Source organism: Taeniopygia guttata, chromosome 7, assembly GCF_048771995.1.
Source record: "Taeniopygia guttata chromosome 7, bTaeGut7.mat, whole genome shotgun sequence".
Lineage (NCBI taxonomy): Eukaryota > Metazoa > Chordata > Aves > Passeriformes > Estrildidae > Taeniopygia > Taeniopygia guttata.
This window is the reverse complement of record NC_133032.1, coordinates 16,557,544-16,573,623: the sequence shown is the minus strand read 5'-3', so window position 1 is coordinate 16,573,623 and position 16,080 is coordinate 16,557,544. Positions and strand designations below refer to the sequence as shown.

The window sequence follows — 16,080 nt, the reverse complement described above, 5'->3', positions numbered from 1 at the left end:
CATTTGATGTGACCAGTAGGGCTATTTCTAGCCTACTTTGTATTGCAGAGCAAAACTAAATTAGAGTTTAACTGTGGACAGAGTAAAGTAATTCACATTACTGAATCGGAAAACCTGACATTCTTATGAACTATAACTGATTCCTCACCCTTCAGCAAAGCAGTGCTGGGCTTCTGTATTTTCAGATAGGGTCTATTCTCACAGATAGTGATAGCAGTGTCTTTTAAACAATTGAGCATAGAGCAGTTGCTTTTCAATAAAAATCAGTGACACTCTATTTTGGGGAAAGTGGAATGCTAATGTTACCCACCTATTACAAGACAAGCTCCATTAAAAAAAAACACAAGCAGAGATTCATGATGCTTTGAGTAGCTCCTGAAAGCCTTTGGACATATGCTGAATAATTGTGGCAAAACATGCACTTCCTACACTGGCATGCTGCTAATCTAATCAGATGCTACTAAAAATGCAAGATACTATGTTCTTCCTATCATTTTCAAGCATAGAGTTATAAATGATGGGTCAGTCTTAGAAGGAAGTGCGGCGTATTTTGTTGTTCTTTTTGAGAATTGCTGTAGCTGCAGCACGTGAATTCTGTCTCACTGACAAACTGCCACAATGCATAGTGAGAGGAGGCACTCACCACTCCATACGAGTACGTGTCACATGTTTCAGACACTGGAAGACTCTGAATAACTTCTGGGGCCATCCATGGGAAAGTGCCCACTAATGACATGTGTGTTGTATGGGAGTGGAATCTTGAGGCACCAAAATCACAGATCTGGCAAAAATAAATAAAATATTAAACTGGTATTATGAATATCAACCTCATTCATCAGACATGGAAACATCCAGTCACGCAGCAGCATCTCTCTACAAATAATTAAAGTGTTCATACCTTTAACACACCATCAGCAGCTATAACAACTGAAAATGAAAAAAAACAAAAGGTTACAAGAATGCAAAAAGCAAGCCAAATAAATTTTTACAGCAAAAACCTACATTTTTCAATAAGGCAAATGAACCTAAGGTAAGCCAGCATCTGAATGTGCATACCTGTCCTGGCTTCACTGAGAAGCTGACAGAACATCTGCTGAATACCTGCAAGCCTCTGAACAAATGCAAAACCTTTCAGGCCTTACTGAATTAAAAGACAGCAACACAGATGAAATTCTATCTCCCCAGTACAGTTAGGTTTAACAAGAAGCTCTCTGGAAGAGTCATTAATAAAAGGAGATAATCTAGAACCAAGGTGAGACCTACATGTTTCTTGACTACTATGCATCATTGAAATCTGTGCATTATTAAAATCTGTGCCTCTCCTATCCCACCACTAGTAGTACACATTTCATTAAAAGGAAATGTTCAGCAAATTAGAGAAACAACTGTCAACTGCTAAGTACAGACTCCACAGTGAATGTGTATTACTCAAAGGCCTGAATATCTGTCAAACCTCAAAAAAAGCCACAGTAAAGACAAGATTTTCTGATAAGAAATAACAGGCCTTATCCAGTCTGTTGTGTCTGTTGTCTGCCAGCCTTTCCTGGTACTCAACCTTTCCACATTGAAAAAAGAAGTGAGGAGTGCCCAGGCAGTATCTGAAAGCTCCATCAGCTGCTGGCCAATCATGGCCAGCAAGACACAAGTTGAAAGAGCCCTCCACAGCACTCTAGATGATGCCCAGTCTGTAATAAACTTCAGACAGGCTCAGGATGGGGAGGAGGGAATAAGCTTTTCTGTGCTTCAACAAGTGCAGCTTTGATGACAACTAAGGCAGTAACTAGTTCTGCTTATTCACAAAGCTCAGGAACAGATTTAAATGCCACATTAACAGGTAACAGTAAATGCAGAGCATTTCAGAGTTTTGCTACTTTACCATTCCTGGACTTCAGGTCCCTGTGGATAACTTTGACTGGAGCTTCCATGTGTAAATAGTGCATTCCTACACAAAACAAAGGAACAATCTAGTTAGACAGGCTAAGCAGGGCCATCACGTTTCTGCAGTCATGATTCCTGGTTCCCACAAGTTGCACTCATTACAAGTTGCCATACCTGTGTGCCATCTTGATGTGCTGAAGGAGAACCAAAGCTTCCCATAATCTACTTTGAGCAAAAAGTAAAGCTCACGTATCTCTCAGAGCATCAATTTGGATATGATAATGATTCTTAACATCATATGTAGTTATTTTCTCTAACTATATAGTTAAGGAGGTCTCTACATGATTAAGCCAGATATGAATTTACTTTTCTTTCATTAGTTTACACTATTTCTTCTGTGGTCAGTCACAGAGAACACAAAGGATGGAACAGCTTATTCTACATCATTATATGAAGAGTTTCAGTATGTTTGCTGAAAATAAGTCCTTAGCTTCCTTAAATGTCCTAAATCAAATCAAATGTAAGGGCAATTATGCACTCTACCTCATAATTATACTACATCACCAAAATTATCCTCTTGGGACTTAGGGGCACACCAGAACTGGCTCACAGAAGCCATTTTCACTCCAGAATATTTTTGGATTCATAATATACAAGGAACATATTAAAAAGAACAGTGAATTGGTTTTGGTTTTTTTATTTATATATGTTTGATTGGTTTTGTTACCATCTGAATAAGGAAGACTAGGAAGGCTTTCCTGACTAAGGAAGCTGTATATTTGCTGGCTGTGTATGGCAGTATATGCCACTCTTGCTGCTTACCTTTAGCTATGTCAGTGGCCCAGGTCATGATATGATCCATATCCATCTCTTCACTTTTGTTACTATTAATGTAATCAAACAGTGAGCCGGCAGAAGCATATTCTGTTAAAAAAAAACAACAAACAAGACATTTAAAAACACTGCACCTAACTTGAAAGACATAATAGAAACTCTTCAGGTCCAGAAAGCAGTCTTCTGGCTTAATGACAAAGAATTTGGGTTCAACAGCCTAATATTATTACCAGTATAGTAGGAGAGTTTATCTGATTATCCCAATGCAGATATAAGCTACTATTAACAAAATATGAAAAAAACAAACAAAAAAGTGTAATCATATAGAAAAAGAGGCATTAAAATGAAAAGGTATTAGAAAGATCTGGCATCAAGAAAGATCAGGCAAAGCAGCTCAAATTCCAGAGTAAAAGGTTGTGCATACTTCTTGTTCAGGACTAGCAGACGTTTCTCCTTATTCCCCATAACTATACCTACAGAATCCCACAGCAGGATTCTGTGGGTACATACAAGGGCATTTGAGGCCCACTGGTGTTTGGAACTGTGGCAGATGGAATCCAGTCTGACTGTCAGACTTGTGAGGCTTAAAGCAGGAATAACAAGCTAGTTAGCCCTACACATATTTAGGTGTGAAACTAGAGACAACTCAAATCTCTACAGTACCACTTTACTTTTTTAAACAGTTAATTAACCACTCTTGATCAGAAGAACAAGATGATGAGTTTGGTGGTATCAGATTCACCTTATTGTTTCCAAAATCAGAGGATACTCCCCACTGGTAAGCAGTACTGTATATAAATTATGTCCCATAACAAAATATAATTTTTAATTTTATTTTTTTTAAGTAAAGCCACATGCTAAATATATAATGTTCTGTTACAAAGAAATAGTTTGCAAGGCTCCTATTTCCACATGGAGAAACAGAATGGCAGATGAAATCATTTGTTCATGAAAAAACGGAAGGATGAAACTAGCAGTCTAACCCTGAGATAAGCAGGACAGGTTTTCTTGTGCTGCAGGTCATCTACAGCAGTTTAAAGCCTGTAGCTCTTCTGCTCAGTATTTATTAATATGAAATATTAATAGAAATAAGTTTTATTTTATTTAGAATTCATTCATGTTTCACCAAAAACACAACTGGAGGTTCATAAGATGAAACAGCTTATTCAGCATTTTCTTTTATCTGTTTACAATGACAAGGCAGACAGATGCCACCCAGTGTAGCCCAAGTTGCAAAAAGACCAGGGGGATACAAGGAGCAACTTAAGCTTTTTTGCTCTCTCTCAAGGCTATTCAATGTGCTTCTCAGGCAGAATCTATACCTATCTAGAAGACTCTCAAAATCTTCATACTATTTCAAAGCAGCCACAAAATCGTTGCCTTTAAGACTACATTAAATGTGTCTGAATTTTGTTAATAATAATATTAATCAATAATTGATATGTGATGGTGTAAATGCATACAAAAATTTCCACTGCTCCTAACCAAAGAAATCAAAAACACTGGGAATGAAACTGAGACCAAACTGTATCTGCAGCCTAGAACATGGCAGGTCAGATAGGAAGACTCCAGTGCTAAATGAAAGAGGGAGAAAATAGCAAGTCCTTTGAAAGTAAACACTCAAGTGGCAAGTTAGCTCTGGATCACTGCTGCACAACCTCCCACTGAAAGGACAGACGTGTTGCTTCTGAAGTCACCAAGCGAGGCGTAAGCTGCTGACCTGCACATTTCCACAATTAAAACAGAAGCTTTTTTTACCCACGATGTCATCATCTGTCTTATAAATGGATTCTTCAGGAACAGGTTGGCTGCATGCTTTGCATGCCTTTACAATGCATAATTTGATCCATCAGGGCCAGGGGACAACTCAGCTCCTCCAGCCCTTTGCCACTTTGTGTGAACAGAGGCAAGTAAGCTTCAATCAACAAAGCCCCACTGTTACTATATCTTCCATATACTTATTGTGCCACAGATATTTACTAGGAGCTTGTGGATTTGGAAATCATATTGCAAGGACAATGTTTTTCAATAATAGAAAAGAAATACTTGCTTTAGAAAGAAAAGCTCTGATTGCCTTACTGAACCCACCCTGTGATGCTGTGGCATACATATGGTTCTGTGCATTGAGGGCACAAGCTCCGAGAACCCTTTTGGGGTGAGGCAGCTGCAGCCAAAAGCCATATCGGAAAGCTACATGTTGAGACTGCTGCTGACAGAGATGGCCAGTAACATCTAGAATGACAGGATCCATGACAACAGCTCACCAGGCAGCAGGATGAGCTGGAACTCTGACATACATCCTAGGAGGAAAACATTTATTTAACTCCAGCTGTAGCCCTTCTCAGAGAGCTCTTTAACAATCCCACTAAGACATTACATGTAGCTAATGCCCAGTATATGCCAGTACTTGGCTGAATGCTCTGGTCTCCATCACTGTGAAGAAACATTAATTTCTCAAGATTTCTTCTGATATGGGATTTTCTCTCTCAGGAAACAAATCTCTGACTAAACAGGATTGTCTGCAATGATGAAGGCCATTCAGAAGATCACAAAGTGAAAATCCCTCTAAAAGACATTTGAAGCACAATTAACTTTTTTTTTTTTAATCAGTAGCTATTCACTCATTTGAAAATGTTGTGGGGAAATGAAGCCTTGCCTCCATTCCAATCCACAGGACTCCAGTCTCCTTCGAACTTGCATGGAGAATCAACACAGTTTGCTAAAAAACCCCCAAACTTCTTTCTTCTTTAGCCAGGTGTGATCAGAGCTCCCTGTGGAATAAAGCTGTTGAACTACACACCATATTCCCTTTCTCACAGGCAGTTAAAGACTTCCCATTCTCAACAGCACAGTGAATTACTTCAGTTGCTGTTTGTCCTGTGACTGGTAAACAGGACATATGTCCTTTAAACACTGACCTTTTGTGAGATCAAGCTGAGGTCTTCTGATCTAGACATCAACCCAGGTCATTGATTATACCTCTCTCTTGCTACTCTGCTTGCTGGTTTACACTTATATTAAAAAGGATAGTAAAATTATATTACTTGATTTATCAGCTTTCTATTAATTACTTCCAGAAAGAATTCAAATTCCTGGCTATATGCCATCATCAGTGCATTTCTAAGTGGTGTAGACTGTGGTCACACCATGCACCTCTGGAATGATGTTTGCCACACCATGACCTCCAGTAGGCTGATATTCCTGGAGTAAGCAAAACTCCCTGTGCCCTGAAAAGTGCTGCATTTCAAATTACACTGCCATCTGCTGTGACAACCAGAAGTCTGAGAGGCAGGTAGAAATAACTGAATTTTTCACAAGTTCTGACCACCAACCAACAAAAACCTGACCAGCAGTGACTCAAATTGGTGTTATATTGTGCCACATGCAAAAGACTACTCTTCACATTGAACTTTGAAAGTTACAGACCTGTCAAAACATGCCTCCTAATCCACACTTTCACGGGTTTTATCTCTCCAAACACTTGTTTGAACAGTTGGGAAATTTCTTTGCTTTGGGTTTACTTTCTACTCCTATCTTATGTAGTTTGTCCCATACAGGAAAAGAAGAAAATTCTATATCTGGACTATCTCCCAGGATAAGAGCAGGAGGAAGCTTAAAATGGTGACAGAATAAAAACCCCACCAACAAAATACCCTGACAATACCACAAAAAAAACCAACTTGCGCGTAATTCTAGGAATATCAAAACAAACAAAACCTGGTTTCCAGTGTATAAAGGGAGTTGTCTTAAAATGCCTTATTAACCCTCGACTCTATTTCAAGCTCTTCCCATTGTGAACCTCACAATGCAAATTCTCCTATTTCAATACAGGCAGAACTCACGGGGCAGCTTTGGTCTGAGCAGACACCCAGCCCACCTTCCTCACAGAACCAGCCAGAACTTTGTATCATGAAAACCTCTACTTTTGTGACACGCCAACTAAAATGGAAAAGCAATTCTCCAAAGAGGGTAAGAGAACTCAGTGAAAGGTACTGTTTAAAGGAGTCCTGCATCTGTGCACTAAGAACACCCTAGGCCTCCCCTGCCTCTGTGCTGCCTCCAGCTATGCTCCCAGCCTGGTTCCCACCTCCAGCACTCCCAGTTACATTGATGCAGGTAGTGTCAAGCACTCTTAACATTTAATGAAGAACAGAACAATTAGCAAAACACTGTAATTGGGTAACATTGGAGATAACCTTGTAACATTGTAGTTTTACAGAGTCGAGAAAAAGGTCAGACAAAAATCCTTACCTGTAACAATGCCATAATTTGGAGGTTCAATGACAGCTCCATAGAACTGAATGATGTTTTTGTGACTGAGCACACTGAGTATTTCTGCCTGTTAAAACAATCAAATAAATAAACAAGTTAGACAATTCAGAATGGGTAATTTACTATGATAGTTTATTTCATACCCCACTGAGTACACACACAGCATATTTTATATATATATATATATATATATATATATATATATATATATATATATAAAAGCACACACATATCTAGGAAAGACTGTTCACAAATGCTTGGCATTTGAAAACCCAGTGAGAGAGTTTGGCAGATGAATACTTTGTATGTTTGGGGGGGATGGTAAAAATACATTTCAGACTATTCTTTCATGGCCAAGGCACTGATCTAGGAAGCCAAGTCTTTGGAAAAACTGAAGATCTTGGAAAACTTTATTCCAAAAAGGACCTGGGATTTCTGGCAGAGCAGCAGCAGTCCTATCCAGAATTCGTGTTTATGCACAAAGTATCATGGGTTCAGCTAGTCCAGCACTCCAGGCTGTTACAGCATACCATGCACACACAGCTCCATCCAATGTTTACTGGAAATGTGGAATTTCCAGGCATGCGCTGTGGAGTCTGATTAAATACACAGAGCAAGCATGCTGGAGATTGCCAAATACCCATCAGTGCAGTTGAAAATGTTCCTCAAAGCAGATTACAGATGTTTGGCAATTCCGAATAAGTATACAAAACCTTCAAATTCAACTTGAACAATGCTGCTGGGTTAGAGCAAGAGACTGCAAGACAATGAGACTGTATCCACAGAAATTAAGACATATAAGCCCTGTAGTTTTTGAGAAAAAAGGTCAGGTATTTCCTGGAAGGTGTCTCAACAGTTTCATCTCTGTAGTGTATCAAAACAAATATTTAACAGATTTTAGACGCACGTTTTTATACAAATATACATATTATGCAAATACAGATATGTACTACTTTATATTTTTCTCCACAGTAATGCTTTAACACTTCAAAATTATGTTAACTCTGTACCAGGCAAGAGCATCTAACAAAAACGAGATTACAGTTAACTCCTCAGAACTTATCAAAAGTATCTGACAGATCCCTTCACAGCTCCCATGACTTGCAGTGGGAGTGTTGCTGTTTGCCCACAGATAAGTTTTCACACATGCTCTCAGATAACTAACAATTAAATTATTTTGTGGACTTGTAGGTGAGTCAGTCTGCAGTATGATTTGCTGGAAACAGTATACATCTTAAAAGTTAATTTTCTGGTATTGTGAAAAAAGATTACTCACTTGTCAGTAATACTGTTGTTCTTGCTGAGCAGGCTAAGCAGCATGAAAGTTAGTGTAACCTAAGTTAAGTTCAAAGCTACAGTTAAGATTTAATTGAACATGTGTAAATATATGAGCATTAGCTAAAGATCTTCAAAACTGTGTTGAAGTTACTCAAAAAAGTCTTTAAGCAACAACAACAGCAAAAAATTGAGTAATCTAATTCCTTAATTTGTAATTATGCACATAAGCACATGTATCATGGTACCACCTATAAAACGTAGGCCAAAGAAGTACTGGTTTGCTATAACTGTACATTTATTAGAATAGCAGTAAATTTATTGGAATACCAGTAGCTGATGTACTGTGGGTTTCCACATAAAAACTGCTATAGCCTTCCTGCTTTCAGTGAATCTATAAGGCCACAAAATAATTTAAATGGCAGCTACCTAAGCAAATGTGGGAAGCTTCACCTGCAGGTAAACAGCAACACTCAAGACTCAACCAGTCAAGAGCTCTGGCAGCAGAAGGAGCTGTGCCCTACAACTGCAGCTTCACCATCCTCCCAAGACAAGGAACTCTTGCAGCAGCAGCAGCATGAGATGTACCTCCAACCTCCTTCCCTAGGCTGGAGGATGCAGGTGACCACTGAGTCGTTAAAATCTCCATCTCAGAAACTGTTTCTATATTCCTTAGGAAATATACAATTGGGCATTCAATTCTTAATCCCTTCCAGCATTACTCCCAGATTACCAGACCTCACTCTTATTGACTGCCTATCTGAATATTCTGATATAAAACAGGAGTAACACAAACAGTGACACACACTATCTAAACCACCTTTTCATTAACACCGTGGTCAGAGGAATGGAATAAAACCATCTTCTTGTGAAATACATAAAACATACCATGTCTTCAAAGCTATGAGCACGCCATCTGCTGTGGTATTTACAACACAAGTACTTCAACACAAGTCATTAGAATTAAATTGATGGCTCTCACATTTAATTTTCCCATAGTATAATATATTTAGGTCCTGGCTATAAAACAAGTACTTGATTAATCTTTTTGGAGAATGATTAAAAATGCCCCATGATTAACAAATCCAAGTTCCACAGCTCCTATCCCACCACAACTATGTGCAGAACTGTTCTTCATCTCACACAAGATACTGCTGGATGCAGTGAAAGCCCATCAGAGTCAGTGGAGGGGCTGCAACAACAGGAGAGGCCAGACCAACCAATCACCCAGTGCTACCATGACAGGGACTGCAATCAAAATATGAGTATTAGGCCAAGAAGATGAGTACTTCACTGCCAAAGGCAGAGACACACAGTGCTTTTATCAATTGGAAATGCAAAAAAAAAGTTTTAAAGATTATCTTATTTATGTTATATTCACTAAGATCACATTACAGAACTACAAAAAAATGCTGTGTCAACCACAGCTAATACCATCACCTTCACATTGATGTTCATACTCTAATCTGGGATTTAACAGATACCAAAGCAAGCTTCCATCTAAGAAATCCAGAGAAGAATCTTCTAATTGCCCACAGATATGACAATGAAGAATTGTGGGGTAAAAAAAATTCCAGCTTTTCCTAAGGGCCATTATACCTCTCTAAATACTTTTAATGACTATGCTGTTGTTAGCACTAGCGATTCTAGACTATTCCTTTCATGTTTTGTTCTTTTCTGTTGCTGTGAACTATATTAGCCAATTTAAAGACTCTTATTCTTTACAGTGAGAACCACATGCAAGCCAGTCCATATCTTTGAAGCTTTTGTATTATCTTTGACAAGAAGGTGCTGTATTTCAATGAAAATTACTTTCAGATAGCAAATTACAAAGTGGTGGTTAAAGACTGGTATTTCAAAGGTCTCTTAGACACTAACAAGAATATTTAGAATCACCTTTGAGCATCAAAACTGTACTTTAATCCAAAACTCCTAAATCCTTGGAAGAAAATTCTGTCATGCATCTACATGTCTACAAGTCAGCCCTTGCTGGCTTGGCATGACAGTCTTCCCTCAGTAAAGCTGCTATTTATCTTATGCATGCTAAATGAGCACCAATTTACTTCCTAAATAGCGATGACAAGCAACAAGTATTCAACTACTTGATTGCATTACTTTTTTGTGCAAAAGACAGATTTGTTTTTAAGGTTGGATTGAAGCAGAACTGGAATTCAGCTGAAAAGACATCCAAACACATAAATACAAACTCCCTGCACATAACATAGAGAGATAGACACACAAGGTAACTGCAACAGAGTTGAATATTATGCTTAGTGCCCTGATAAGCTTATTAACAGCCTGTTATTGACCATCAAACTATGCTAAAATTGTTCATATTGCACTTACATTACAGGTATGGATGAAATTATGTCCCTCTCTTGAGTCCTGCTTAAGGGATTACAGACTGCACACCACTTCTTGAAGGCAAATGATTCAGATTTCTAAACAAACCTAATCCACTGCTTACATAATTCAAATATCACAAAATCCAAGGTCAGAACAAATTACATTGAAAACTTTTTTATTTAATTCTCACTTACTGGCCTACTGTAAATCAAGCCAATTCATAAAACAATGACAGCGTAGGAGTCTGGAATTCAGGCAACCCTTAAGTGTACAAACAGTGCAATTGTGTCCTGTGAACCATGGTATGGATCACAGTGTTTAATAGGTAGTTTGGTTTTATGCCTGTTTAATCTCTACTTACTGACATATGTGAAAATGACAGTTACATATCTAAGACTCCTATCGCCCTAGAGTTGCTTGTAGACTGCTAGTACCGCTCTTAACCTTGTAGTACAGACAGCCATGCATGAATAACCATATCTTCAGGTGTTTCAGCAGGAAAAAAATGAGGTCCTCCTCCAGGTCTTGTCTGTGTTCAGCAATAGCTGGGCAGAAATCACAAGCACAAATTTTAAGCACAGCCAGCAGCAGGCGAGGGGACAAAGCAATCTGCCTGGACAGCGTGGTCTCGTTATGAGCAGCACAAGCTTGAGCTCACCAGGATCATCCAAGCCCTCATTTGTTTTTGCTCTGCCTTGCACCAATGCAGCAAAAACAGCAACTGCAGTTCAGCTCTGATGAGGTCTTCAAGGCTGGTGCTGACTGCAGATGTGGGCAGTGGCCACCTGATGCTGAGCTGGCATTATTAGGGAATCAGACGGGGCCATATCGTCAGATCTTTAATCGCAGAGGCAAAGACAGTAAGGATGTGGATGGAGGCACTTTGCATACAGCTGTGTTGTTGCTTGCCAGCTACTCATAGCAGCTGCAGCTGCTCTTGTTAGAGCTCCCTATCCCAAGGCAGTTAAAGTTAGCAAAGACCAAACAATTCAGCCTATTTTAGTTACTCTGGTTCTCCTTGGAAATATATTAGAAATTTGTTACGTTCATACTTGTAGTCAAGAGAAGTGATCAAGGGTTTGGGCAGTCTGTTCCAGCAGCACAGCTGGAACTGTAAAAGAACATCTGTTCACAGAGTTTTTCAGTATCAAAAGGCTTTTTTTTTGCATGGGTCCAGACAAACTGAGCCCAAAGCAACTCAACCATCACTTCCAGGTGCCTTTGGAACAGCTGACTGGAAAGAGTAAGTATCTTTCCACCCTGGTCTGAGCACACTGGTTTAGGATTAACACAGGAAGTAGTTGCAGCCCCTTGTGAGACAATTGCATCAGCCAGCAGCCAACCCTATTAGTAAATCAGGTAACCACACAGCAAGTGGCACCTTCACTCCATGCAAAATTACAGTTATACATGGTTAGCTATTTAATCTGATTAGCACAACTTCCTTAACTGCCTTATAATATATATTATTACATTGTGCAAAAGTCCGGCTATTTAGTTTTCCAGAGAACTGTTTGCCATGTTTATTAAGGAGATATTTAGACACACTTAAGTTCAGAGAGTTTCTGTTAAACCTATTAAACTGTCTTTAATACTAACAATGCAAAAGGAAAACCATATGAACATGGCAAAGCCAAAGAATCCTCAATGAGATTTTTTACCTACAAATAAGCATTTACCAAGTGCTTCAATGGGCACACGCCCAGCATACATGTGGTACCATCTCTTCCCATAGGCAATCATAGTTTTAAAACTATGGTTGACATGGCACTTAAAGCTGTATGAGCTTGGGCTTTTTTTCTAGTATTCATTCAGATCAATTATCCCAGAAAAAAAGCTGGTTTCTATAGGCCATTTACATGTTAAAACTGTCAGCACTTACATCTTACAACACAGCCTCTATATTCAGGTTCTATTAGGAAACAGTACCCTATTTCTTAAACCACAGAGAAAAGAGTTAAATTACATTCTCACATTGATGTCACCAGCATTTCTGTAAATAACAGAATTAAATTCTCATAAGTATATCTACAATGACGTACAAAATTTGTACTTCGAAGCATTTTGATTGAGCAAATCTTTCAAAGCATCAAATCTGCATCCAAAATTATGTCCTACACTGTTAAAAATCCTAGAGACTAAAAGTAGAAATGTATAGGAAATTAATAAATTCTTATTGCTGTATAATCATGTTACCATTATTTTAAATCCACTGGTGCATATCACAAAAAAAAAAAATCACTTTTGGAGATACTGTGATAGAAACACACACTTTAAATGCCTTGTATTGATTCTAAGGTTACAATCTTGAAGAAATAAAAAGCCCATTACCAAGACAGCTCATGACTGTTAAACTATCATAATGTACCACAGATAAGGAATATGGACATACATTTATTGTATTCTGTTCTAGGCTCACCCCATCTTATGAAATTTCCTTTAAAATAATTAATTAGCATTATGCAACACCATAGGATTTGTTAACAGTAAAATGTATTGGATATTGACCATTTGAAAAGAAAACGGAGTTTTATGCTCTACTATAGTTCTTTATAGCAACCTTTGCACAGGACTTGGTATGTTATGGATAATTTGAAGGCTAGGGGATTAAAAGCACTAGCTGGCAAATTCGGAATGTTGAAACACTGTTGAAACACTGCAAAGGCTTGCTCAGCCCATGATAAGCAGGCTAGTCCCTCTCGAATCACAGGGGCTTTCTCCTTGTGACATGGCAGCAGACCATCTGTCTTGTGCAGTAAGAGGGAATGAGAACAAACTAACTGGCTCAATCCTCCCTCTGACCTCCATCAGTACAAGGACCACGTGGAGCCCACACAGCACTAACGAAGAAATTGCAGGATCATGGTGTTTTCCTCATGAGGACTGTTAAAAACCTGCTATCTGTGAGAGAAGAGGCTGCTAATAGATTGACAAAACTAAGCAGAGGCACTTGCTGCAGAAAATCCTTACAGAATGTTTAGTAAGAAAAAACTCTATGTTACATTTACACTGCCAGTTACAAAAAATACAAACAAACAAAAACAAAGGTTATGGAAAAAATAACTCATTTTTCAGACATATTTCAAGTAGAAATACACCCACAGGACTGTTACATTTTGCAGCATACAACAGGAGATTGTATGAGCATTCTGTCAAGAATAAGTTTAATTTGGATTTCACCACTGTTACTCACATAAAGCAAAACCATTCAAAGCATGCATAAACTGTGTATTTGTATTGGTGTAAGAGTTTAGAAATGAGCAATGTCCACAATATTTGTAATTTTTAATTTGGGTAGATTTGGAGTACTGAGCTGCCTCCAGCTGCAAAGCAACACCAGCAACTGAGAAGAAATAAGAGATGAGTGGATTAAACAGCAGGGCTGAAATACCTGAGCTCCCATAGAGCTCTTTATTTTCAGCAATCATCATTTCTCTTTTCAATGTTGGGAAATTTTCCAAGTTACTCACAATCACTTTGAAGACAAACTGGCTTTGACTATGGAGAGCACTAACAAAATCCTCAACATTCCTAAAATACAACAGAGTAACAAAACTTGAAACTTTGACTACTGGCATACTCCCCAGGTAAAAAGATAGCATGGCTAATATGCAACACAGGGATCATTCCAGACCAAACAAATGGAAAAATATCCAAGGAAATTATTTCTGAGATGAAAGACACTGTAAGTTTCATGAGCACCTTGTTGGAAAGGCATTTTGGTATGAAAGTGATGGGCAAAACGAATCCATTCTCAAGGAGCCATGGCCATACATATATAACTAGAGCAGTGATTTTTCTGAGCTCTGCAAGGTATTTGTAAGGAATCTTGATAAGACAACCTAGAACAAGTAAAATCTCATTGTACAGTGGCTTTTGATGAACAATTAGCATAGACTGCAACAGAGACAGCAACAGCTGTACTTATGCATCCTGATCCACTCCTCTAAAGTAGCTACAATCTTTAAAATGAAGTATTTTTTCATCTTAATAATGAAAACTGTAATTTAACCATGGGGAAAAAATCCATCATGTTCTTGATGAACACTCACTTAAAGCCTGTCTTAGAATGGATAAATCAAACCTACTATAGCTAATGACAGGGATAACACTTGATGGGAATCCCTCGTATTGGAATCCTAGTGAATGTCATAATTCCAGAAAATGTAACTCAACCAGGCAGCTTGAGCTTATCCTTATGAAAAAAAACCACTTAACTTGTGAATGTGTTACCTGTTATATGTAAACAGCACATCACATTTGTTTTCCACATGGATTGCTAGAGCTCTACACAAGGCTTTCCCCAGCTGTCACTCAAAACTGAGCTGCCCCTGCAGAAAAGGTATGAATAGTTAGGTGGACCTGGAGTCCACCTAACTTAAAAAAGCTTTCAAAACAGAAATCACAGCTGTGATCAGCAGCCATAAAAAGAAAGCAAAGTAGTTGCCAACTACACATGTTGGCACTCTGCTGAAGTGAATGAGAGTTCTCCACGGATGAGAGGTATTTTTCCGTGACTTTCACCTACCCCAAAGCACAACCTCACAAATCTGAGGTTTTCAGGAAAATGAGCTGTCACCATTACTGAATGACACACATCACAGTTTTATGTGAAACTGTCCAAAATATCCATCATGAATCATGGTGAATTCCACCTGCTTTTCAGGAAAGTCACTCTTCTTTGTCTAAGACCGAAAATTGTATTTTACTTAGAAACTTGGTTCAAATGCTACTTCTATTGGGTAGCAATGGTTACAAAAAAAAAAAAAAAAAAGCCTAGATAAAATTCTACATAAAATTCATCAACTTTTAAGCTTTCATCTTTATGAAACATGGGCCCAGTCTTTATTTCTTCTTGGGATTCTTCGTGCTGCCTTTATGGTAGCTCAATCTTTTTTCCATTAGAACTAAAAAATTTTAAGTAAAACAATGGCTAAGGTAAAAAGGTTGGAGAAAAACCAGCAATAGTTCAAAAAATGCTCTTAGTGTCATACATCCACATTTATTAGTATTATTCTACTATATATTTCTGACACGTAACTTCAGCTTTTCCCTTACTTTTCTGTGATGAATTTCTTGTACACAGAACTCCCTATCTTATCTAGGCATCTTTATATCTCTCAGCTTACACAGATATGGCAATAACAACAATTTCATTTCTAATCCTTGTTATATAGGAATACAAATGGGCAGCCTCAAAATATATTTTTTAAAAGTTAATAACTTGAATACCAGTATCTCTGAACTCCGCAAAAAGTGGAAATCCAGGAGAACCTATCTAGAAGAGTGAGACTACAGACTGACCTACAAAGGCAGTTTCTTTGAGTCCTGCAGACCTACAAGGGAGCACTGAACTTACAGGGGTTCTTGTGCTACTACAGGATATCAAATTAAGTCAAAAGTCTCATTTCTCATTGCCCTTCTCCATTGAAACAATATCTCTAACCAGTTCTTTCCCCAGAGCCATGGAAGAAC

The 16,080-nt window shown here is 38.3% G+C and overlaps 1 protein-coding gene across 3 annotated transcripts in view; it reads right to left on the bottom strand.

Annotated features, from left to right (window-relative positions):
- MAP3K20 (mitogen-activated protein kinase kinase kinase 20) overlaps positions 1-16,080 on the bottom strand; it is an 89,340-nt gene that overhangs the window by 53,299 nt on the left and 19,961 nt on the right. For all 3 annotated transcript variants that reach the window (XM_030277483.4, XM_012574920.5, XM_041717381.2), the window contains exons 3-7: positions 6,964-7,051; positions 2,701-2,802; positions 1,877-1,942; positions 899-927; positions 644-781 (exon numbers count right to left, since the gene is read on the bottom strand). In XM_030277483.4, the coding sequence (XP_030133343.4) occupies positions 644-781; positions 899-927; positions 1,877-1,942; positions 2,701-2,802; positions 6,964-7,051 (423 nt within the window). The remainder of the gene's footprint in view (positions 1-643; positions 782-898; positions 928-1,876; positions 1,943-2,700; positions 2,803-6,963; positions 7,052-16,080) is intronic.